Source organism: Poecilia reticulata, linkage group LG19 (assembly GCF_000633615.1).
Source record: "Poecilia reticulata strain Guanapo linkage group LG19, Guppy_female_1.0+MT, whole genome shotgun sequence".
In the NCBI taxonomy this organism is placed as follows: domain Eukaryota; kingdom Metazoa; phylum Chordata; class Actinopteri; order Cyprinodontiformes; family Poeciliidae; genus Poecilia; species Poecilia reticulata.
In genome coordinates, this window is record NC_024349.1 from 22,375,605 (window position 1) to 22,398,664 (window position 23,060).

General features: G+C 41.5%; 2 protein-coding genes across 6 annotated transcripts in view; one reads left to right on the forward strand and one right to left on the reverse strand.

Moving 5' to 3' along the window:
- Positions 1-144: 144 nt before the first annotated feature.
- On the forward strand, positions 145-1,886 carry ndufaf8 (NADH:ubiquinone oxidoreductase complex assembly factor 8). The gene is made up of 3 exons (XM_017310817.1): positions 145-413; positions 1,426-1,536; positions 1,626-1,886. Exons 1-3 carry the CDS (start codon positions 333-335, stop codon positions 1,644-1,646), a joined length of 213 nt encoding a protein of 70 aa, XP_017166306.1. The 5' UTR covers positions 145-332; the 3' UTR covers positions 1,647-1,886.
- The window catches only part of slc38a10 (solute carrier family 38 member 10), a 29,419-nt gene continuing 8,120 nt past the window's right edge, over positions 1,762-23,060 (reverse strand). For 2 of the 5 annotated variants that reach the window (XM_008437815.2, XM_017310814.1), the window contains 11 exons: positions 15,998-16,100; positions 14,840-15,022; positions 13,838-13,949; positions 12,121-12,227; positions 10,745-10,898; positions 7,465-7,608; positions 6,970-7,386; positions 6,778-6,882; positions 5,257-5,277; positions 4,181-4,321; positions 1,762-3,578 (listed from right to left, as the gene is read on the reverse strand). In XM_008437815.2, coding sequence (XP_008436037.1) covers positions 2,374-3,578; positions 4,181-4,321; positions 5,257-5,277; positions 6,778-6,882; positions 6,970-7,386; positions 7,465-7,608; positions 10,745-10,898; positions 12,121-12,227; positions 13,838-13,949; positions 14,840-15,022; positions 15,998-16,100 — 2,692 coding nt within the window. In that variant the 3' untranslated portion in view covers positions 1,762-2,373. The remainder of the gene's footprint in view (positions 3,579-4,180; positions 4,322-5,256; positions 5,278-6,777; positions 6,883-6,969; positions 7,387-7,464; positions 7,609-10,744; positions 10,899-12,120; positions 12,228-13,837; positions 13,950-14,839; positions 15,023-15,997; positions 16,101-23,060) is intronic. The other 3 variants (XM_017310815.1, XM_008437814.2, XM_017310816.1) reach the window with 3 other exon arrangements.

Consider the following 23,060-nt stretch of genomic DNA (forward strand, 5'->3'; position numbering starts at 1 on the left):
CTTCACGTCTATTCGCGTACTGACCTCTTCTCAGCGTGGGAATCAGCGAATCAGGTAGAAGGAAAGGCTCCCGGCCCATAACGTTTTCACAGGCATCATTTTGACTGACAGCTATGTGAGCCAATCAGACTTAGACTGTCAGGCGGACCTTTTTCCTTCATGTAACAGAGATTGCAACATGGCGCTGTCCATGGCGGGCATGAATACACTATCTACTGGATGATATCTTTGTTTTAAACAGGTTTTGGGTTTGTTCGTGAGTTTAATAAACTAATAAGCACTACAGAATTTCTTTTTTTGCTGTTGTTGATGTGAAACACAAAGGACCAAGCATGTCGGGGTCAAATGTATGGAGTCGTAGCCGAGAGAGATTGAGACGGTTCCCTGAGCTGTTGGCTCAGTGTGCAGATGAGGTAAAATCCAACATGATGAGGCTTGTTGATGACCCGTTTGTCCTTCATTAGGATTCCCCAACAGATGAACTGGGTCACTGTGCTTTGTTTGTTACACTGTTTCCTAAATATTTATTCCACTGTGCATTCTGGGCTGTTTTAATATTAACAAAAATATTAATTAAAACGTGTGTATTTAAAGGTTGTAGTCTCATTTACTAAATTTGTATCAAACATATGCACTTTTTAAAGCATTTTGTATTCCTGTATAAGTTTGATGTAGGTTGTAATATACGAATTCCCTCATTAAAGGCGTCATAAGGTGCACTTAAAAAAAGGGGGGGCGATTTAATAGCACTTAATTGAAAATATTACACAAAAAAAAGCACAAAACTGCAAAGTGTGGCATGCATTTGTATCCAATTCCTTTAATCTGATTAGCCTAATTAAAATCTAGTATTAAACTGGCTTCACTCGGGATCTTATTTGTAAATACAGCCCACCTGCAGCGGACCTAGATTCAGATGAAAATCAGTAAAAATAAAGACAAAAAAAAATCCCCAAAACTTATCATTCCAATCCAACAAAGCTTGCTTCTTTTTTTTTTCTTTTAGCAAAGAAGACAGGACAAAGTTTCAGTTTCCTAGATGTGCAAACCTGATAGACATACAGTATATCAGGGACATCGTGTATAAACTTTTCTATAAAAAACCCCAGAAATTTTCTTGAAAATAAAAAGGATATTTCTGAGCTCGGCAAGTCAAAATTCACTAGAAAATATTAAAATTTTCTACTTTTCATCGTCAGAAACTTCCATGTTTTCTAGAAAATCACCAAGATCCATTTTTTGTAGTGGAAATTTACTCGGGCTTTTTTCCCCCTAACTTAATACGCAGTCGTATAGAAATATCACCATAACTGGAGTGAATAAAAATGGACACTCTACTTCAGAGGTGAAACTAAATATCCCCTGCAATTTGATAAAAATAATATGACTGACTTATCTTTGTTTCATTTGAATCCTTTGCTGTAGGCAGCCGTTTATGGAAAGTGTGTTGCTGCGACAACAACTGGCAAACAGGAGCTGAAGAAGGATGTGTGTGCTAAAGAGTTTGAGGCACTAAAGACCTGTTTTACAAATGCAGTAAGTTACAGTTCGTAATGGTGGAAATGGTGTTAATGGACTTAGAATTATTGGTTAATAAGTAGCTTTTCTCACTATTTGTTTCCCAGGCCAAGAAGAAAACCAGATGACACGTCTGGACTGATCTGTGGGAGAAAACTTTCCAAGTGGAGCTTTGATGTGATGTTATGATAGGGAAGACAAATTATTTCATTTCAGTCGATATTTATACAAACCAGCAATCGATAATGTTGAATATCTTTTATTGGATTTTTTTATAAGCAAAATATTACACATAGAAAAATCTGCTTGTAAAAATGATCTTGATCTTCACAGGAGAGACCAGAAAATACAGTCAGGATTTAAAAACCGCACGTCTCATCGCCTTCATTTCATTGTTAATGTGTAGAAAAATGAAGGGAGAAAAGAGAAAAAAGTGTGGGGGAAAAAATTGCACATATAGTCTGTTCTGCAGCATATTGAAGGGAAGGCACCAAGGAAACGAGCTACGTTCAGCTGATGTGCTGTTCATAAGGCTGCAACGCACAGAGACTCAACCGAGTTTAACAGAACAGGAACTGAGCGTGAAAACTAGAGGCAGTTCCATCCACACAAATATTGACATTAAATACAGAATATTCCTGCTCAGAAATGACAGATTTTGCATAGATATTTTTATTTACACAGTGACCTTTCCAGAATGTTCATATGAGACAAAAATAAGTTAATATTTACAGACTGTAGCGCAGACTTTGAGTCAGCTGTGGAGCAGAGGCTGATGAAGGCAGCGGCGTTCTGAGGTTCTGCAGATTTGTGCTGTAAAGCTGGAGAGGAGGAGTGTGTGTGTGTGTGTGTGTGTTATTCTGCTCCATCTTCCCCTGCAGCCTGTTTAATCTGTCTGGAGTGCAACACTCCCCCGGCCAGCAGCTGCTGCTCCAGGGCAGCATGCAGGTCTGGGCCCCCCAGCTCCAGGAGGGGCTCCAGGCCGTGGACCCCTCTGGATCCTCTGGTGTCCCCCGGGGGCCCTGCAGCCTCTCCGGGCCCCAGGGCTCTCTTCCTGCGCCTCAGATCCGTCTCTCCCTGATCCCTGGCCGTCTCATGGGAGCCCTGGAGGCGCTCCTCGGCCCCAGGGTCGGCGTCGGCTCCGGGGCCATCCTCGGAGGAAGCTTTCTCTTTCAGGTCTCTTCCTCCCATTTTCAAAGCTTCGCCCTCGTCTCCCTTGGCGTTTCTGGCATCTAGAACCCGCTGCAGCTGCTCCAGCCTCTCCTGAGTCTCCTTCGCCTCCTGCTCTCTCTTTGCTTTCTCGTTGATCTCATCATCAACCTGGAGCTTCTCAGAATGCTTTGCCTTCTCAGCGAGCTCCTGCTCTCTGTTCAGCTTCTCTCTCTTCTCTCGTTCCAACCGTTCCTTTTCCACCCGCGCCTCCACTTCTCTCTCTATCCTCTCATTTTCAGCTCTCTCTCTCTCTATCCTCTCATTTTCAGCTCTCTCTCTCTCTATCCTCTCCCTTTCAGCTCTCTCTCTTTCTAACTGCAGTTTTCCCCGTCCCTCCTTCTCCAGGAGTTCCTTGGCCAGCCGTGCTTGGACTTCCTTCTCCATCATCTCCCTCTGAGGTTTTTCCTTTTCCAGCTCGTTCTCACTGGCAGTCTTTTTATTTCCGTCTCCGTCCAGCTTGTCCTTGTCCAGTGCGTCGTTTTTAAGGTTTTCCATCGCTTCTTTTTCCTTATCGAGTTTTCTTTCTTCGTCTTTGACCTGAGATGCCTGATCATTTTGAGGCTCTGTGGATTTTTTCTTCCCTAGCCGGACCCCCCGGGTCCCAAACTCGCTCTGCTGCTGCTGAGACTCTCCTCCTGGTGCAGCTTTGGCGTCCTCCTTGTAAGCAGCAGCAGCTTCTTTAGCAGCCTCGCCTGCTGCGTTCCCAGCTGGAGCCGCTCTCTGCTCCCCAGCAGCAGCATCTTGTTCTCCAGCTGCTGCTGCCTTCGGTTCTGATCTCACGCCGGGATCTTTGGCTTTCCCCGCTCCTTCGTCCTGGACTCCCTTCTCTGCCTCAACATCTGTAGCTCCTTACACACACAAAAATAAATAATGAATTATTGTTGTCAATAAGTCGTTAAAATCATGGCAGTGATGGATTTAAACATTTACATGAGATATATTCATAATTAAGTCATGGCACTAAACATTCAATTTATCAGCCAATCAGAAGACGTCGCACCACTTCTAACACCACTTCCTGTCTTCATCATCGTTTTCTCCTGCTGTTGATCACATGAATCTTGCGATGCAAAAAAAGTGTTTCCATCGCAGTTTTGCAAAATACATCTATTTAGATACGGCTGAAAAGCCACCTCATCCTACTGCAAAAAATGTTTTATCAAAAAAAACATTTTTTTTAACTGGTACATTTCCATCAAGTAAAATAATTTTTGTAATTTGCACAATTCTACGGTCAAAGGAAACACAGCTACAATTCTGCTAACATCAAAAAACATTTCCATTAAGCAAAACGTTAAATTAATTTTGCAATTATATGGCAGCGGAATATTACTCACAGCTGCTCAACACATGTATAAATCAGCTGACCAGCAGTGATGTGTGTGCGTGTGTGTGTGTGTGTGTGTGTGTGTGTGTGTGTGTGTGTGTGTGTGTGTGTGTGTGTACGCACTGCCCGGCTGCTTCTGGTGGATCTCCTTGTGCTGCTCTTCTATGACGGCCAGCAGCTTCTCCTGCTGGTCCAGAAGCCTCTTCTGCTGCTCCTGCTGCTCCTTGATCAAATTCAGCAGCACGGCGTGGTCCACCTGGCCCTCTGCACGGACACACACACATCCAGCTGAAGCAAGACACACTTCTGAGTACAGGGTGACAGACCACAGCCTCAGGAATGAGAGGACTCAACTACACGTTAGAGGGGAAGGTGGATGGAGGATCTGTTCTTCACTAACAGAGATGCACCAGGTTCAGTTGTTCACCTGCAGGTCAAGTTTTTAGCATTTTGATTCTTCAAAGTGCAACAAAATCTAGAAAACATGGACATGTTTTTGTAGCCTTCCTGACGAGAGCCGGTAATATTTATATTAGAGGAAACGTCACACTGTGTGAGAAACAATAGCTGTTAAAAAGGATTTGAACTTTTAGAATGAAAACAAAAAAAGTATCTAATATTAATCATTAATGGGTTAGCACTAATAACGTAGCAGTTATCTGTGTGTTCCGTGGAGAATGTAGAGCTTTACCGTAGCTCTAAGACGGGGGTCAAAATTATCGAGTCAAAAGTGTTTACAGGCCAAGAAAATAATAAAAAAAGGAACTAAAATCAAGCAGAAAGTTATGAAGATTCAGGTCTTTGGAAAGGCATCTTTCCAATAAAAGTCTATTTATTAAAAAAGCATGGCCACAAAAATAACAATACTTTGTCTCGTAATTAAGATTTTCCATTGGAAGAGAATTATGTCAGCAATACTTTTACCCCGATTAAAAATAAAAAGTTCAATAAACAAATTGGTATCACTGTTAAAAATAGGATTGTAAATTTTCCTTGGGGCAGCCAGTCACCATTCAGAGCAGAGGAAGTTGGAAACTTAACCATCTCCATCTTGGTGCATCTCCATTCACAACCATTGTTCAACTAATGCAGCAGTTAGTAAAATGAGCCGCGTGTTAAAGTAATGATTACTGATCAGCTGATGAGTGAGTGTGGTGACAGACTGTGACAGAGACTAGAAGGAAAGAGGGAGTCCATACCTGCAACCAGCTTTTTTATCACTGCCATTTGAATCCACCAGAGAGAAGGAAACAAAGGAAAGGCGTTAAGAGGAGGAGAAAAGTAAACAACAGAATATAAGAGAGAACAAGCCACATCAGACAACCGAGTGCACCAAGAATCAGGGAATAAAATCAGATCGCCGCGTGTCTAACACCTCAGGTGCAACAAGCAAAGAGAGAGGAAGAGAAGAATCAAAGTTAGATTTTAACTCCAGGAAGCTGTTTGGGAACCAGGCCGGGTTTCTGACATGGTTTCCTCTGATTGTCCAAATCAGTGGGTAGAAACGTACCTGGAAACCAGCACAGGTAGGGAGGCAGAGCCTGAGCATCACAGCGTCGGAGTGGTCGACTATCTCAGAACATTGTTTGTTATCCTGCAGGTTTTGTTTTCCATTCATTTTAAATCATTAGCCTGTTAGCTTCAGATGTTAGCGATGTTGTAAAGTATCGCTCCACCAGCCATGGTAGATGAAAATGTTTGAGGAAATTCTAAAGAAAAGTCCATCATGGAAATAAACTTAAATACAGGGAGCAGCAAACTTGAATATCAGAAATGACTCAGAGTGAGCGCCTGATGGATGAACTGGATTCAAATCAACTGGAACGTTTTCCATCAAAAACAAACCCACCGTTTTGGGGGAGCTGGGATATAGTCACAAAGTTGGGGTTTAATTCCAGTTTCCTCTGTGATCACGTTAATGAGCCTTCAAGCAAGGCACTATTTCAAAGAATGTTCTATTAAAAGTCTGGCAGAATTTTAATGGTGTTGTTCCCAGATACTCATCCAGCTGCAACTAAAGACAAACGGACAAAATGTTTGAAACGTGTTTGACAGTTTGAAACGTGACACAATGTGTCAAAGTTCAATGGGTGTGAATACTTAAGCATTTAACTTTTTAATGAGTCAAATTTCACCAAATGAATTCCCTACATCTTATTGAACATTTTTAAACTAACTATTGTTTTATTGTAAGGCTTTCAGAATGAACAGAGGCACATGTAGAGTGCTCTCCAAAACACATTTTGCTGGACAAGAAATTGCTCCAGTTATTATTGTGATAAATGATAATATTGTTGAGACAATTTTCAAGTCATATATTGGTAATGGAATAATACTGCCAGTTAACTCTCTCAAAGACCAATAACTGTGATCTTCTTGTAAGGAACGTTTCACACTGGAACTGGAATACATTTTAAATATCAAAAATGAAACGGAAATAAAAACCACTTGAAACCAAAACTGTAAGTAAAATGGATTATGACGCATCTGTAAACAAAATTTCACTTTAAAAAATATTAAGAAATCACGAGTGAAGTTCATTTTAGTTTATGTGATTAATCGATTCATTGCTTAATTGCTTATTGCGACAGGCTTCATCCCCAGTAAAACAGAGGCTGGACCAGTTGGGTTCTGGTATCCTACTGCTGCTTCTGTCACGTTATATTTCTGCACATCTCACTTTTTCTAACTTCATGTTTAGTAAATTAGGCTGAACCTACCGTCCATCTTCTCGTCTGCTGTGTCTTTGCTGTCTGCAGCTGCGCCGCCGTCTGCGGCTGCGCCAGCGTCTGCCACAGGGTGACGCTCTCCTTCAGCATCTGGAGCTGTTCAGAAATTTCATAGAAATTGGACAAAACATACAGAAGGGAATAGCTGCATATTCCCTATATTGCTAGTTGTAAAATCTTTACCCTTTTCTGCAGCATTGGGTTGTTTGGCAGCTTCTTTGGCTGGTGCTCCTGCTGCCTGATTGGCTGCTGCAGCTGCATTGTCGTTGGCAGGATCTTTGGCAGGTTTTTCCACCTCCTTCAGTGCAGCAGAGTCCTGCTTGCCCACATCTCTGACCGGCTTCTCCAGCACCTCATTGGACGCCACCGGACCACCTGCCTTCCCCTCTTCCTTCCTTCCAGCAGCCTCTTCGGCGTTTCGTTCTTTGCTGTTGTCTTTCTTCAGGTCGGGCCCCGGCTCATCCCTTTGTGGCTCTGCTTTGAGCCCTTCTTCAGCTTGCTTCTTCTCTTCCAGCTCTGGTTTGTCCTTCCTGGAGTTGACCCTCACTTCATCCTGAGGGATGGGCGGTTCATGGCGGTGGGCTTCCCCCTCTGCCACAACTGCGGCAGAGTGAACAGACAGCGGGCGTAAATGGCTCCGGATCTGCTCCGTTTCACAGTTTGCTTCAGCTTCCTTACCGGCCTCGGGGCGGTCCAGCTGCACCACTTCCTCCTCCTCCCTCTCCACGGGCCCTTTGATCTGGGGGGGCTCAGGCCGCACCACATTCCCTTCTGGAAGAACAGGCTTCTCTATTTCTACTGGTTTTTTGACCGCAGCATCATCTGTGAGGACAAGAAAAACTTTATCAACTCAAACACCTGCAGTATGTTACGGAGACTCAACATGCACTAATATAGTTTGTGTTAATTTGTGTTGAAAATCAAGCTACTTTTTCCGTCTACTCAACTTTTCACCAATAAGTTTGCTTCCAGAACACTTTTGTTTGTGGCTTGTAAATGACCCTCTGTCTAACTTATTATTGGTCTTGTGTTAAATTTAAATTTTGGGGTTTTAAGTGACAGCCATAATCATCATAAGAATGTACACACTCTGTGTGTAATTAATCTATGTAAAATACAAATTCCCCTTTTTGATTTAAACTGCTAAAATTAATAAGTTTTTTGATAATACAATTTATAAAGATGCATGTATTTTAGTTTTCAAACTGCTGATTTCCGAAGATCCACTAGGTGGCAGCAAATGCAAAAACAACATATCTGACGCCTCGTCTGAGAGTAAAAGAGTGAAGACGATTTAAAACTAACAGAAAACAGGTGGATTGTTTGCTCCAGGAGGATAATACAAGGCTTCTGCAGGTTTTACCAACTCAATTTTAAGACTTTTAAGAATTAAATTAAATACCTGTATCACGATACAAATGTACAAAAGAAAATTGCGTCACTTTTATATTGTGCCAAGCATTTTTTTGCCCAGAATGCACGTGGCAGCAAACGGGTTATTTCAATAGAAATTAGTCGGTGGCGAAGACGGACGTCGACTCGTCCAACCAACTGGCACTTAGGAAAAAAGCTAGCAAGGGCTTATAAGCAGCTAGTTAGCGATAGCCTCAACCGTAGACATAATATGAGAGTAGACCCCGCCCGCATTGGCTGCTCCGGCGCAGAAAATACGGCGGCCATCTTGGAGCGGTCGTCCCTTCTACTTTGCTCAACCAAAACGAGAAGGTCCTCGCTGCAGCAAACAGAAAGGGGCGGGGACGGACCACTGTCAGCCTCATACTTTATTTGGAAATGGGACCATTGCACTCCGGAAGTGAAGGGGGCGCTATTTCTGTTTGCTGCAGCGAGGTGTACTTGACTAAAACAGCAGATGTCTCAGCACTGAGGGATATTGTTGTTCGGATCGATGGACAATTGATGTGAGGGCTCCACAAACAACATTTCACAAGTAAGGTGGACATATTATTGTGTATATTCTGTGACTGAAATATTACTTTACTGTATTTATGTCCACCGGCGAGATACCAGCTAATATTAGCTACAGTGATTGGTGTAATACGGGGTTCAGCCCCGCTATGAAGGCTAACTGAGATTCTGTAAATATAAAATTTTTTATTATTCTCTAACATTGACTTAGATTATCTGACACAAGAGCCTACATTAGAAATGAAACAATGTAACATACATTATAAAACTTATATTATGTGTTATAACATTCACCAGTAAAGTTTACACAGGTGGTAAAGACTATTATTTATATGTAATTCTGTCAAAAGTAAGATAGCTCCCAAATCTTCCGTTTTTGTTTTGAAGGTTTCCTAAAGACACGATGTGAGGAAGAAGAGGGAGATATTTTTAAAGAGAGACGGATTCACGGTACAGCACGGATGAATCTCACATCGGATTTTGGACTCAATCTCAGCTGCTGAATCTCTGAAGCTAGAACTCGTCGCTGAAAAACATATAGCTATATATACACCTATATATATGTATGTGCATACATATATATATTTGTGTTTGTATAGTTATATAAATATGTATTGATATTACTAAATAATTTATTAAATAAATTATGAACGGCTGTGTGCTTTGTAATATGCTCATCATACATCAATATCAAAATATTCATTCCTATTCTATTGTTATAGCCACTAAGTATATTTAAATATGCTGAACTATGTATTAAAAACATACTTAAAAAATACAATTGTTTATAAATGTAGCTTTGACAGATGTTTGATATGGTTTCCAGTAACAAAAAAGTGTGTTATAATCGATCAAATGCGCTGATACGTCATTGTGCTGCTAAACACATAACAGCGAGTGGAGTACCGCTCCAAGATGGCCGCCCTAAATCTCGTCAGCGACAATAGGCGAGAGCGGTCCATGAGGCGTCTATCCTTATATTACGTCTATGGCCTCAACCACCTGGAGTCACAGAACGGAATAAAGATGTCTGCGTGCGACTAAAACTATTGCCTGACAGAAAAGTCCCACCAGAAAAATAAACTACCATACATACCTACATATGAGACTAAATAATTATCTTTATTTTAGATACATTAATTTAATCTTAAGACTTTTTGATGTTGCGCTGACACCCTACAACAAACAGAAAATAAACATGTTAGAGGAAATAAATTGGGAAAATAATGTTTTTGTCTTTTTTGTATTTTTTTTAAATAATGAAGAACTGTGAAGTTTACGACTCTTCTTACTCCTGTGTTACCCCAAAACAGCAAACCCAGATAAAACAATGTTCTCCAGGTCTCATTGGTTTGCTTCAGCTCCCTCTGAGCCCACAGCATCCATTTGCTTCGTACAGGTCGAGCCTGCAGTCATTTTCTAGCTGCCACAGGAGGTATGAGGGTAGAGGAGGCTGAACATGGTGTGTTTTAAGGGGTTGGGGGCTGGTAGGAGAAATGAACAGAGGCAGAGGGGCTGAGAGAAATTGCTGGAGTTTGAAGGGCATCAATCCCGCTTCATCAATGTCAAGCACTGAGCGCTGCTTTCAGATATTATCAAGAGGTTATCTCCTCATCCTGCCTGCCTGCCTGTCTGACTACCAGTCACCCTGGCTGTCTCTTTTCTTCTCAGGGAAATAGAAAAAATAACATTCTTCTGCAGCTGTTCTGTGCTTTAGTTTTAATCTCAATAGCTCTTTGCCTCTGGTAAATTTTTTCTCCACAAAGCTCATTTAGTCTGCTGCACAAGCCTTTGGAATTTGAAAGCAAAACAAGAAACAAGCATCTCCTTTCTGTTGCTGGTGCGTTTTACAGAAAATAATGACATGCAGTGGTGCTGGCCAATCTCACACTCAGCAGACGGCCCCAGCTCCGGCTCCGGCTCTGGCCCACTGAGGTAAATGTTTCCACGGCTCATTAGAAAACCACTTTCATTTACAGTCCATCAAGTGGCTAAGTGTCTGGCAGCCATTAGAGGAAGTCATGATCTTTACCGTGCGGGTCGGGGAGGTTTGGTGGAGGCGCCATGTTCCTGTTGGGTGCCGGGGGAGGAGGAGCCGGGACTTTGTAGCTGGGGCTGCTGCTGGAGACGGAGAGTGTGGTGAAGGTGCTGATCAGGAGGATTCCCAGGCCAACGCAGAGGACCAGCTACAGGACACACACACACACACACACACACACACACACACACACACACACACACACACACACACACACACACACACACACACACACACACAACTTACCAAAAGTATTTACCCCTCTTCAAAGTGTTTCACATTTAGCCACTATTTGACCCTGTAGAGATTCACCATCAGGCAACAAGATAACTATTAAGCTACATTCACACAGCAGGTCTTTATGCTGATTTCTGATTTCTTTATTATTTTTTTTGCATGGGCGGTGGTTCATTAAACTGGATGTCACAACCCCAAAGCAACCTGAATGCACAGAAGGCGGCGGCAGATGTCACACAGTAATAAGGGATGCCGACGTTTATGGCTGGGTTTTAAAGCAGTGGGAGCTTACAGGACTGTCACCAGATCAAAACAACACGAGGGAAGCTAATAAAAAGAAAGAACAACTAATAACAACGGCCTTTTGTGGAGCACGAACTGCTCCACAAGTCACAATTTCATGATTCAGATTTTTTTCCAGCAATTGTTTACGTCTGGCCTGGCTTCTTCTGGTGCAGAATTATGACGCACGTCTCACGTCAACAACGTGAAAATCTGATTAAATGCAAGGCTGAGACTGAAGACACTTAAAACAATCAGATACGTATCAGAATTAGTCCCACATATGGAAGCTGCACAACTTAGATTTTTTGAGGGGTGAAAAGACTGAAATTTGGCCATTTAGACTGTTGTGAAAAAGTTGGATACTAGTCACATTTGTTCTGTGAACCAGGGGCGGAGCTATAGGGAAGCTGGGGGGGCGGCTGCCCCCCCGAACCGGTCCGGATGGGGGTCCGGGTCTGGAGGTGCCAGGGAGGAAGGAATGGTTTCAAGTCGCTTAAATGTCTGATTATAGACGGAAAAAGTGCGCCCTCACAGTCAGAACTTCCAGAAAAGAAGGACACAAAGTGTCATTAATAATTTTTAAATGTACATTTGTTATTATGTTGGAAGTTTTGATAAAGATTTTTCTTTAATTTAAAAATCTAAAAAGAGAACAAAAAATGCTGGTTATTTATAAATAACAAATCACCTGTAGTAGCTATTTAGTGTCTCATGAATAAAAGCTTAGAGTTTCAATTGTTGGTTTACCGCCTAAAATCTCAGCAGAACAACTTTAAAATTTATGGTGGCATTATGATGAAACGTGACAAAGTTCAACAGGATGAATAAACTTTCAAAGAAGGAAAAACCTGAGAAATGAAGCCATTCTTCTGAATCTTCCTGTAGATGAGAGCGGGACATATGAAGCATATGAGGCTGCCCATGGTGGCACCGGTCAGACCCAGGATGGTTTCCACTGTCAAGAGACAAACACAGAGATGAGCAGCAGTTCAGCAGTTCACGGGAGGCCATTTCCACCATGGCAGAAAAAAAGAAAAGCCCAACAGAAAGTTGGAATTTCAACTTTCAGAGTCATAATTATGATATAAAAAGTCATAATTTCAACTTTCAGTCATAATCATGAGACAGTCATAATTTTGACTTTCAGTCATAATTATGAGATACAAGGTTATAATTTTGCATCTTTTTAAAACTGGCTCTCAAAGTCAATTTTGAGATACAAAGTGACAATTTCGATTTTCAAAGTCAAGTACGAGATACAAAGTCATAATTTCAACTGTTAAAGTCACAATTTTCGAGATTCAGCCGTAATTTTGATTTCCTAAGTCATAATTTTGAGATTCAAAGTAATGATTATGAGAAATGGGCTTCCATAGAAGCAGGCCTCCTTATAGAAACTGAGCGGCTCATAATTATGACAGTCAAATTTATGTTGGACTTTTTTTTTTCAGGTGGAAATGAGCTTCCATATCACTAAGTCAATTTTCAAGTGTGGCCTAAATTTACCAAGAAACCATCAAAACAATGAGAGAATTCTTAGCAGGAAGCTTAAAGTCTAGTAAAAATCTGCAGAAAAGGTTAAAAAAAAAAAGAGTTCTATCAAATAAAAATCATACAATGGTGAATGAAGTAGTCTATTTCAAATAATTCCGTGTTTAATTTTGAAAACATGACTAAAGCTTCACTGAGTGTTCTGTCCAGCACTTTATGCTAAACTAAATCCTCTGTAGATTTAACCTTGTGTCTGCCATCATTAATGGCTGCTGCTGTTGGCAGGGCGCAGCGGACCAGGAGTCCAGGCTCTGCCACCAAGGAGCGCTGTGCTGGCCAAGGGGCCCCAGGAACCCCTCCATTTAGGGGACGGACACCAGATTGTTCTGCTCAGGTTTAGTGTCCATTCTCCCCGGGGTCCTCGCTGCATTTCTCCTCAGTCTATTAGTCTGATTAGATACACAAACACACCCCACACCCTTGTGTGTATGTCCACGTGCATGAGCAACCAATCAGACTTTTAAGAAACAGCGACTAACTAAAAACGATGAAATGAAGTGGAAAGTAACGCTAACCTTCCAACCTTTTCATCTCTAACATTTTGGAGTTGTTTGTGAGCGGTAAAGCAACTAAAGAAGCTGACAGAGAGCCAGTACTGGTGTGTATGTGAACTTGTCTTTGTGTGATTTTATATGTGTCTGTGTGAGAGAGAGAGAGAAAGAGAGAGAGCTGGGGAGAATAACAGCCCTATCTAACCGTCAGCCCATCTAAAAGGAGATAAAAGTTGGGCCCCTGATTTAAAGACTGTGTTAGAGTGTGACAGTCACTGACTCGTAAAGTCACATTCACACACATCGTAAAGCTCCCCAGCTACCCCGCCCACAGAAAGGAACACATGCACCTTAAAGACGTCCACAAAAATACACACACAGACACACACACACAGTTTTATACCCTTCAATCAATGGCACGCACGCACACGCGTGCGCACGCACACACACACACACACACACACACACACACACACACACACACACACACACACACACACACACACACACACACAGGACGTACCATTAGGGATGAGAATGCCTCCCAGCATGGTGCCAAAAACAATGCAGAGGGTGATCATCTTGAAGCGCAGAGGGGGCATGTAACCTCCGGCAGCAAATGTCCCATCTTTCTGCTGTCAGACGGAACCAGAAGTCAGATTGGAGAAAAAAAAATTAATAAACCACTCAGGGTAACTAAACTAAAAATCTACAAAACTGAAGGTGATTTTTGTGTCTTGAGGGTAAATGAAAGAAGTCTATCGCAGGGTTGTCCCCATCTGATATTAGAAATCGGTCTGAAATCAGCCAAAAAAAAAGGTATGGGATTATATCGGCCTGCATCTACAATCTCCTACATAAGCATACTGTTGGAAGCACTATTCCAACATTTAGTCTTAATATCACTTGATCAAGTCTTTGCTAACATCACACTATAAAATAAGTAATAAAGTATCCATCTGTGCTGATATGGCATCGGGTCAATATCAGTATCGGCCAATACTGGAACCTGTAATATCCGTATCATATCAGAAGAGAAAAAATTGTATCTGGACACCTAAAGTCTATCATTAACGTTCCATAAGTGCTTCTCCAAAGTATTCATAACTTTTATACACTTCACACCCACGGGCTTTAACATATTGTATTGGAATGTGATGTAATAGACAAACACAGACAAGAGCATAGTTGTTAAATTGAAGCCTGGCCTGTTTGTATCGGGCTTCGCTGAGTCAACACTACTGGATGCCGGTTTTTAACCAGCTTCGGACATCTAGAAACTTACAATTCTCATATTTCCTCTCTTTTTGTGTTTTCTCAGTGGGTTTGTAGTTGTATTTTATTGGAGTGTATTTTCTCCAATAAAATACACTGAAATATGTGGTTGTAACTAATAAGGTGTAAAAAGAAAGAAAACACAAGGGTGTGAATAGTTTCTGAAGGCAACTTCAACTCAAATGTCTGCAAATGGATGACGCCCCCAAACAGCCTTCTGATGGTGAGTGAAAACGTTTTCTGACCCTACCTGCTGCTCAAACAGCATGGTGTTGATGGCCTGGCGGCAGGGCAGGATCATCATGGGGAATCCAACGGCCACAGACATCATGAAGCCCACCCGGATCATTTCCGTCACCAGGTTGGATGGAAAGTTCATGAGCACGTTGCCAGCGATGTTCTCTGTGAAGCTGACGTAGCCGAAGAAGCCCACCTGGTGGAGAGGAAAACAGAGGATGTAGTGTTGAGGAGGGTGGGACAAAACAAAAAGAAAAAAAGTTTTTTTTCTTTCCATGTTTGAACGTTTCAAAGGTGTTACTTGGGGTGCATCAATAATTTGGATGGATGATACAAATGTCTGAAAATCAGCTACTGTCCCCTCTGAGAGAGTTGATTGACAAACCCTCCCAACAGATTATTAGACACCTTAGGAACCTTTTGCTATATTTAGTGACTTTTCAGGACAACCTCTTCCTCCCCCCTAAAAAATGGCAAGTCACATCTTTGAAAGTATTATGTAAAATCCCCTTTTGTGAGCTTTACATCATGTTACATCTGGAGTGTTGCTTTGATTCTTTCAAGCATGTTTGAGAAATCCTTTGATCTTCATGGCAACCACTGAGGTGTGCAAAACGTCTGGGTGGACCTAGCCCCGCCTTCGAGACATAGCTCCTCCTCCGAGCTGCAGTTTCCAAGCTTCCTCCACCTCACTGAGCAGCTCTCCCCTATTCAGCTCCTTCAGACTAGCCAGCAGCAATTAGCAAACACCTGGTGGAACTGCACATCTGCTGAGCTCATTATAGTAGCTACTTCTCAACTAAAGGGTTAATAGAGGCGCCATGTTGTGATGACGTCCTGAAAGGCGGAGTTCCAGAAAGAGCAAAAGTTTTTAAAGAGACAGAGGTCCAATTTCAAGACGATAAGTTACGAAGTAAAATTTCTTTTAAGTCCAATTTGAAATTTATAGCATTTTCATAACAACTGAAATTAACGTAGTTAATTGATTATGCTATAAAATGCCACTATGTGTCTGGAAAACACATAATACTGCCCCTTTAAAGATCTGTGATTGGCCAGTAAACTGCGATCAGTGCACTCCTAGTTGCTGCTAAAAGCAAATGCTCCAATAGCAAAGATGGAGCTAACGCTGAGAGTGGCAGGTGTGAAGAGAAGTGCCGGCTCTACTCACGGTGATGTAGAAGATGGTGACCACGTTGAGGGCGGAGGTGAAGATGGTGCTCATGCGTTTGACTGACGGCTCGTCCAGGCTATCGTACGTTGGCAGCACCTGCCTGTGAGGAACAAGCAGGCCAAAACGACAAAACTCGGCATGCCGCTTCACGCAACGCCATGCTGGAGCTGCTGTTCTGCGGCTCGCATGCTGCCTGCGCTATCACACAGCTACACCCTGATCTGAGAAGAGGCACTCCACCATTCCAGATCTAACTCAGGAGGTCAGGGGGAGCGTGGTTCCACAGATGTTGAGGAAATTGTGTTGTTTATTTTCCCGCCCTGACAGCTGACAACATGACAATCTTCACAGCCACTCATTCCAGATTTAATACCGGGATTGGCTCTGTAAAGTTTTTTAATGAGCAGGCATATGGGGGGCCATTAGTGCTTCTCAGTAATCAAATGATGCATCTCTTTTCTCCTGTCCTTGTCAGAAGTGCACTCATCTGATCTTATTGCTTCCTTTTGTTTATCCCACTAAAACTTGACTAATTTATCAGGAAGATTGTTCAAATGAAGCCTTTATCAACTGCGAGGCAACTGTAGTGCTTCCAGTTTACCTGAGTCAGACTGCTTTATTTTCCTCTTCACATTATGGGGAATAAAAACCTACTCAGCCTCAGTCTTATCCTTTTTTTTGCAAAATGTTACACAGAAAACATGTAAAGCCCAGCTAGTGCCAGCTGCCAAAAAACAATAAGAAATGGAGAGATCAGACTTTAACACCTGCTTTGAAGAGTTTTGTCAAATCTGAAGCACTTGTAAAATGTTCATCTAAGTGACCAAACAAGGCTTTTCTTCCCTTTCGTACAGTATTTCTCTTAAATTAGCGGTTCTCAACGTGGGCGGCACCGCCCCCCAGGGGCCGTTCAGAGGACGGCAGGGGGCGCTGGCGGACATTTTTACAAAAGGGGGCGCTGGGATGCCTTTGGGGGGCGTTTGGTCGAAGGTAAACTTTACACCTTAAATGCACAACAATGCCAGTTTAGACTTTGAGCAACTTGGTAAAACTGTATTGTGTAACATTGAATCATGCTTGGCTGCAACTGTATTGATGGCAGCTCTTCTTCTACTCAGTGTTTGTTAGCTTCTGTTAGATTCTTGGCGCAGCTCCGTTCTCCTAAAATCACGCTAAAATCTAAAATCACGACTCCCTCCCTCTGAAAAATGAACCCATTTAAATAAAAAAATAAAGAAATCCCTCCATGGGTGATACCACGATAGAGAGCGTTCATTTTATAGCGTTAACACGGTGCTGTAAGTGRTCCGGTATGAAACGGGGGTGAYDGAACAACACAGCACTTTTAAATTTCAATAATCAGAATGCAGAAATTGTTTCCGTTGTTTTAAAAGGTTTATGTCAGTCTGCCTTTTCCCGACCGCCCTGCACCTTAGGGGCTTTAAAAAAAGACGCACATTGCGCAAAACTCTGAAACAGGAGAAGCGGGACATAAAACGGAGCAACGAACTATATGTGAATTATGGCATAAAAACAGAGAATCCGACACTGAACAGTGAAAAATCAACACATGATGTGAAACATGACGATTAGGCAGCGCAGCCGGTGATGAGTGAAAATTATTCGTCTTATATTATTCATCTTATAATGGATAAATGATAAAATAAATCTAGCAACAGGAAAGAAACTAAAGTGGACATAGAAATAAACCAAGAGAGGACAATACTAATCAAAGGAAATTAAATGGAAATGAATGAAGAACAAAATACAAGAATAAACTAAGAAACTCAAGACTCAAGTAAATACAGAGGAATAAACTGATATGGTAAGACCTTTCGAGCAATAATTAATACAGAGGACTGTAGACACTATTTCCAGATAAAAGGTAAAATAATATTGTTGAAATGTCATGGGTTTGTTGAGACCACATCTAATACTGAGAATAAATATCTTACAGACCTTAACAGTAAAGAACTGATCACTTATTTATGTTTTTAATTAGATTTGATATATTTGTTTCTTCAATATTATTTTTCATGTCAGTGTTAATGTCATGAGGCTGATGACTCCATGACACTTTCAATTTGACTCATTAGAATTTGATTAAGAACCAGATTTGTTCTTAGTAATTTATGTCCAGTAAAACTATTAATCTATAATCAATAGACAGGTCTATATAAAGATATAATCCATGTTTCTGTCTCATATTTGTATGGCATTAAAAGGACCTGGAACTTTTGTTTTTCCACTGAAAGCTCTGGTTTGMACAATAAATGCCATGTGGGTGATGTTTTATGGATGATACTCTGATGTCCCATTCTCCTGAAGGCAGCACAGAGCTGCACCACCAGAAACTGACAAACACTGAAGAGAAGAAGAGCTATGATTAATGTAGTTACAGTTCTATCCATGTTTTAATGTTGCAGAGCTCAGTCGTTTTGCAAATAGTTCAAAGTTTAAACTGGCATGTTGTATATTTTTTATTTGGTCATTTTGTGAAATATTTAACAACTAGAAAATGACACAGAATAAGAATATTTTTCCACTCTGATTGGCTGCTGTTAGGCCTACCAATTTTAACTTGAATGTTCATTGCATTTTTTGTAGACACCTGTGAAAATAATTTCTATTCCCATGACTTTTTTGTTCTCTGGGAAATTATTTTTGATGATAAATACAGAAACAAGCATAAAAATCAAAACGTCTACAATAGTGATAGTAATATTAATGATAAAATAATGGTCAGTGCAAAGTAGCCTGCAAATTCTTTGGTGCGGGCGGTGAGGGACCTGGATAAAGGCTAGGGGGGCGTTGGGCTGAAAAAGGTTGAGAAACACTGTGTTAAATAGTTGGTTTTCAAGCTCCAACATTTTTGCATCATTTCATATCTACATATGTGGAAGGAGCCACTTATGAAAACATCACTAGTCCTTACGTAACCTTACTGACATTTTTCTTCCACAAACCTCTTTTTTCACAGCTGGCACTGTTAGGGTTATGTATACATTTGTATATCATCTTGAGAAAAAGTGAATTGTCTTGTACTGAGCACTTATCACGCCTGAGCACTTGAGTGAGATTTTCTGGAGTTTGGGATTAAATCACACAAATATGACGTCAGACACTGAGCAAGTCGTTTTTCACGTTCTATCTTAAGGGAACTTTCTGTCTGGATTCCAGAGAACTAAAAATCGCATCTCAAAGCTCATGCATCTGTGGATTTCCAAGTCAAGATGTGAAAAGCCAGAAGTTTGTTAGTTCATGCAAAATGTTCGTAAACGAAAGACATGGGATGGAAGTGCGATGAAGGGCATACAAAATGCCAACAGTGTGTGTGTGACACAGAATAGGTGACAGTAGTCAAGGCTGGCCGAGGTAAAATGTGAAATTGCTCCTCTCTTGCCATCATTTCCTGCTCTGTGCTGTAGCAGGGGGCAGCTGTGTGGAGGGGACCATTGACACATTAACCAGTAAATTTACAGGTTTTATATATAAAAGCCAGTGCCTGGCAGGTTTTAGAGCATTATAAACTTCCCTGGCAGACTTTTTTCCCCCCTCACCTCCTTTCTTCGGTACAAAAGAAGAGCCACGGAGCAGAAACAAGACGGGAAGCAAGACGCCGTAACTTTCTCCTCCTCTTGTTCTTTCTCAGCCTGTCTCACTTTCACACACACTGATTTTTATTAGCTCCAGCCTTACCAGGATGCTATCTCTTAACACTTTTTCTTTTTTTTAATGTGTGAGCCAATAAATCTTTCCGCCAACATTAAATGAAACAGCAAGCATCTAATGGTCACTCAACCGTCCTTCCTGGAAGGCTGATGTCCTCTGATGAAACTGGGGAGATGTGGTGGAGGAATTCTTCAAATTTACAGGAATGACATGTTTCACTGTGCATCAGGTTAAAAGATGAAAAGATACATCTAAAAAATTGTGACGCACTGAAGCTAAATAGTCAGGAAACACCAGCTGTTTTCAGATTTTTAGAAACCCATTTGTTCTCAGAACACAATTAGCTTGTTTTGGATGCAGATACCGTTAGCTATTCAAGACAGTAGCAATTTTTTTTCATTCTACAACTGCTCTCAAAAGTCAACATGCCACTGTGAAAACAAAAACAAAAGTGAGACCAGGATAAATTATTCTGAACTCTTTTACTCACATATAGTGGGACATTTGTTCTGTACTATTCAGTTGACAAAGAAACAATTCTGCTGTAATGAAAAAAAAAAAAGGTGCAAGAAAGTGGATGGATAAATATGTACGCAATTTTTAAAACTCCTCTTTATTCAATTTCAGAACTTCTCTGGCAGTAGACTATCAACACACCAAATCTTTCCTGGCAATGTTTATGCTCTCTACACTGCAAAAGTTCTATAAAATCTAGGGTGCATTCAAACCAGGTCTGCTCAGTTCACTTTAATCGAAAATTTAGTTTGTGTGCCTAGAAAGTCTGGTTTGTTTGGGGAGATGTGAACAAGCGAAATCGAACTCTGACTCAGAACAAAGAAGCAAACGTTGGTAACTGAGATCTCAGTTCAGCTGAAGTGAAGTGAACTCTGGTATGATTCAAATTCATGTGCGAATGCCAAGCAGACTGGAGACTGCTGCAGAAGCAGAAAGTGAACCACAGTGCAGGGCATTCTGGGTAAATACCCCAAAAACAAGTGAGTCTCCCGCTAGCAGGAGAAATGATTGATGGTCTTTTGCCAAAGACAAAGAATTACTAAAACCAATAAAATCTGAAGCCACTCCACTTTTGTTCACATTTTATGAAGAAGGAAGTTGTTCTTCTTCAGAGGTTTTTATGTTTCCTTCAGTGGCTCTTGGTGCAGCGCCCCCAACAGGAAGTCAACAGGTTTTGGATCATTTGACAAATGCAGTGCGAAAGAGAACCGCACCAGCTGCAGCAGCTATTGGCAAACCTTCAATTAGTGAAAATTATCAATTCATTATATAAACTATGGTGCATTAATAAAGCAGTGGAGCCATTTGTACCCTTCTCCTGGCTGATACTTTTGTGCAATGACATTCTTGTGATTGCACACAAGAATGTGTGTGCAATCACACACATTCCTGTCTGAAAACGATGGCTTGAGTTAAAGAATGCAAATGTTTTCCACAACACAAGATGAAAAATCCACATATTTCAGCTGAATATCATTACAGGTTAATCAGATTTACTGTAATTGGTAGCTAGTGCAACACAGGAAGACTCAATGCGGAAACCGAATCAGAAGACGCTTCGTTAAGGGATTTGTTTCATCATGTGCGCACTTATGCAACCAGGCTATTGCAGCTTTTTATTTTTTACATCAGCAGATCCATCACACGAATTGTATTCTCAGGTGAAAAAGTGCTTGGAATTATTTATAATGGTCTCGGATTTGTTCATTACAAAAGCTGGTACTTACCTGGGGTGCGTAGCCTTTAAAGATGATAATGTGATACCTTAAACCAACAGTGCTCACTTTCTATTGCTGTGACTGCAAGGTTTCCCCCAGAGAACTTGCTAAGCCCAGTGGTTGGGCGCTAGGGCAGTCATTCATCCAGCGGGCCGTTGTGTTTTTGAGTTAAAAAATCTTTGAAGTTAACAAGAAATTTGAAAATATCACTTAATAATTATGTACTATTGAAAGATGGGAGATTAATACCTGAACACTAACTATAAAGACTTAAAAAATGCAAACATTTTAAAAAGACTTAAAAAAAAAAAAAAAGCAATGCTTAGCCTGGTGGGGCACAAGTAAAGCATGGTGGCCCGCCAGGCTTATAATACACTGAGGGAAACCCTGGACTGACAAGTTCAGTCAGATTTTCAAACAATTGTTTGATTTTCTGAATTGGAACTGTTCACTTCTGAGTACCAAGTGCAAACAAGATGAACTACAATTCTTTCCTAGTTCTATCAAAGTTTTTTTTCCTGCACACTTTCTGCTCCGTGGACCTTTCTATAAATCCAACAGTTTCTTTGACTTTTTGCATATGATGGATACCCAGACATTTTGAGCTGATTTCCAACCTTTTGCCACCGGCCCCTCTCAGAGGGATGGCTTCTACTGCACACTTTAACGTGTCCCTAACAGGAGCCAAGCATTCCACATTATTCTACTTCCAAAAAAAAAACCACAGGGCCAGCTCCCACCACGTCATAATGGCGATGTTAAGTAATGTTCTAGCTGAAAATAAACACATTTCATGAACGTAATAAAAATCCAATGTGCTAAGAGCTGTTTAATCAGCCCGTGAATACATCAGTGTGTCTGTAAGATGGCGGCAGTCCAAGGCGTTGATTAGTGGTTTGGCTGAAGCTGAGTGAGTGCTTGCCTTGCTCAGTGTGACCACAGGCCAAGAAATTCCCCCCACCCACCCCTCTGCCAAATATCACTTAGCACAACAACGCTCACGCAGACACACACAAGTGCATGTTTTCTTTGTTTTGGGGTGACATGCGCATGCCCACCACACCATGTTTAGTTAGCTCTGTCATTACATTAATTCAAGTCAGGTTTAGGTCTCCAGGCTTACAGCCACCGCCCCCTCCCAACAGTTTTACTCACTTACTCTCACACAAAACAAAAACACCGCCGCCCAAACATCTGCCCCGTAATGATCTCACCATAACAGTCCCCTAAATCCTTCCCCAATGCTGCATTCACATCCAACACAAACTCCATCCATTAGGTCAGTCCGGGCGGCCCCACCACCCGCGCAAAGCCGGCGCACACCCAGGGCAAGCAGCGACGGTAGTGCACAATCAGTGCACAAAGGAGGCACTGATTGAACCAGCAGAGGGATGAAAGGGAAGAAATGCGGCAGCTCAGAGCGATTACTACACTCACTGGGGGGAACTTCACTGGAATGCGAAGGTAGTTTTTGATCGCTTATGTTTGCTTTTAAGCGCAGAGAAATTTGACTACGGCAAACAGTTTTTCAACATAACCTTGCCTTTTAAATCCTCAAATGTTTTTTTTTTTCCCCTCTTGACAAACTCAACCTAAATCCTTAAATCCTTGAAAATGACACGAGTAAACAAAAAGAGACCTTAAATTACTCTGGA

Excerpts from the sequence above, each read along its gene's own strand:
- ndufaf8 (XM_017310817.1), top strand. The coding sequence starts at position 333 with ATGTCGGGGTCAAATGTATGGAGTCGTAGCCGAGAGAGATTGAGACGG. Across the intron at positions 414-1,425 it reads TGGCTCAGTGTGCAGATGAG|GCAGCCGTTTATGGAAAGTG; the intron begins GTAAAATCCAAC and ends CCTTTGCTGTAG. Across the intron at positions 1,537-1,625 it reads AGACCTGTTTTACAAATGCA|GCCAAGAAGAAAACCAGATG; the intron begins GTAAGTTACAGT and ends TTTGTTTCCCAG.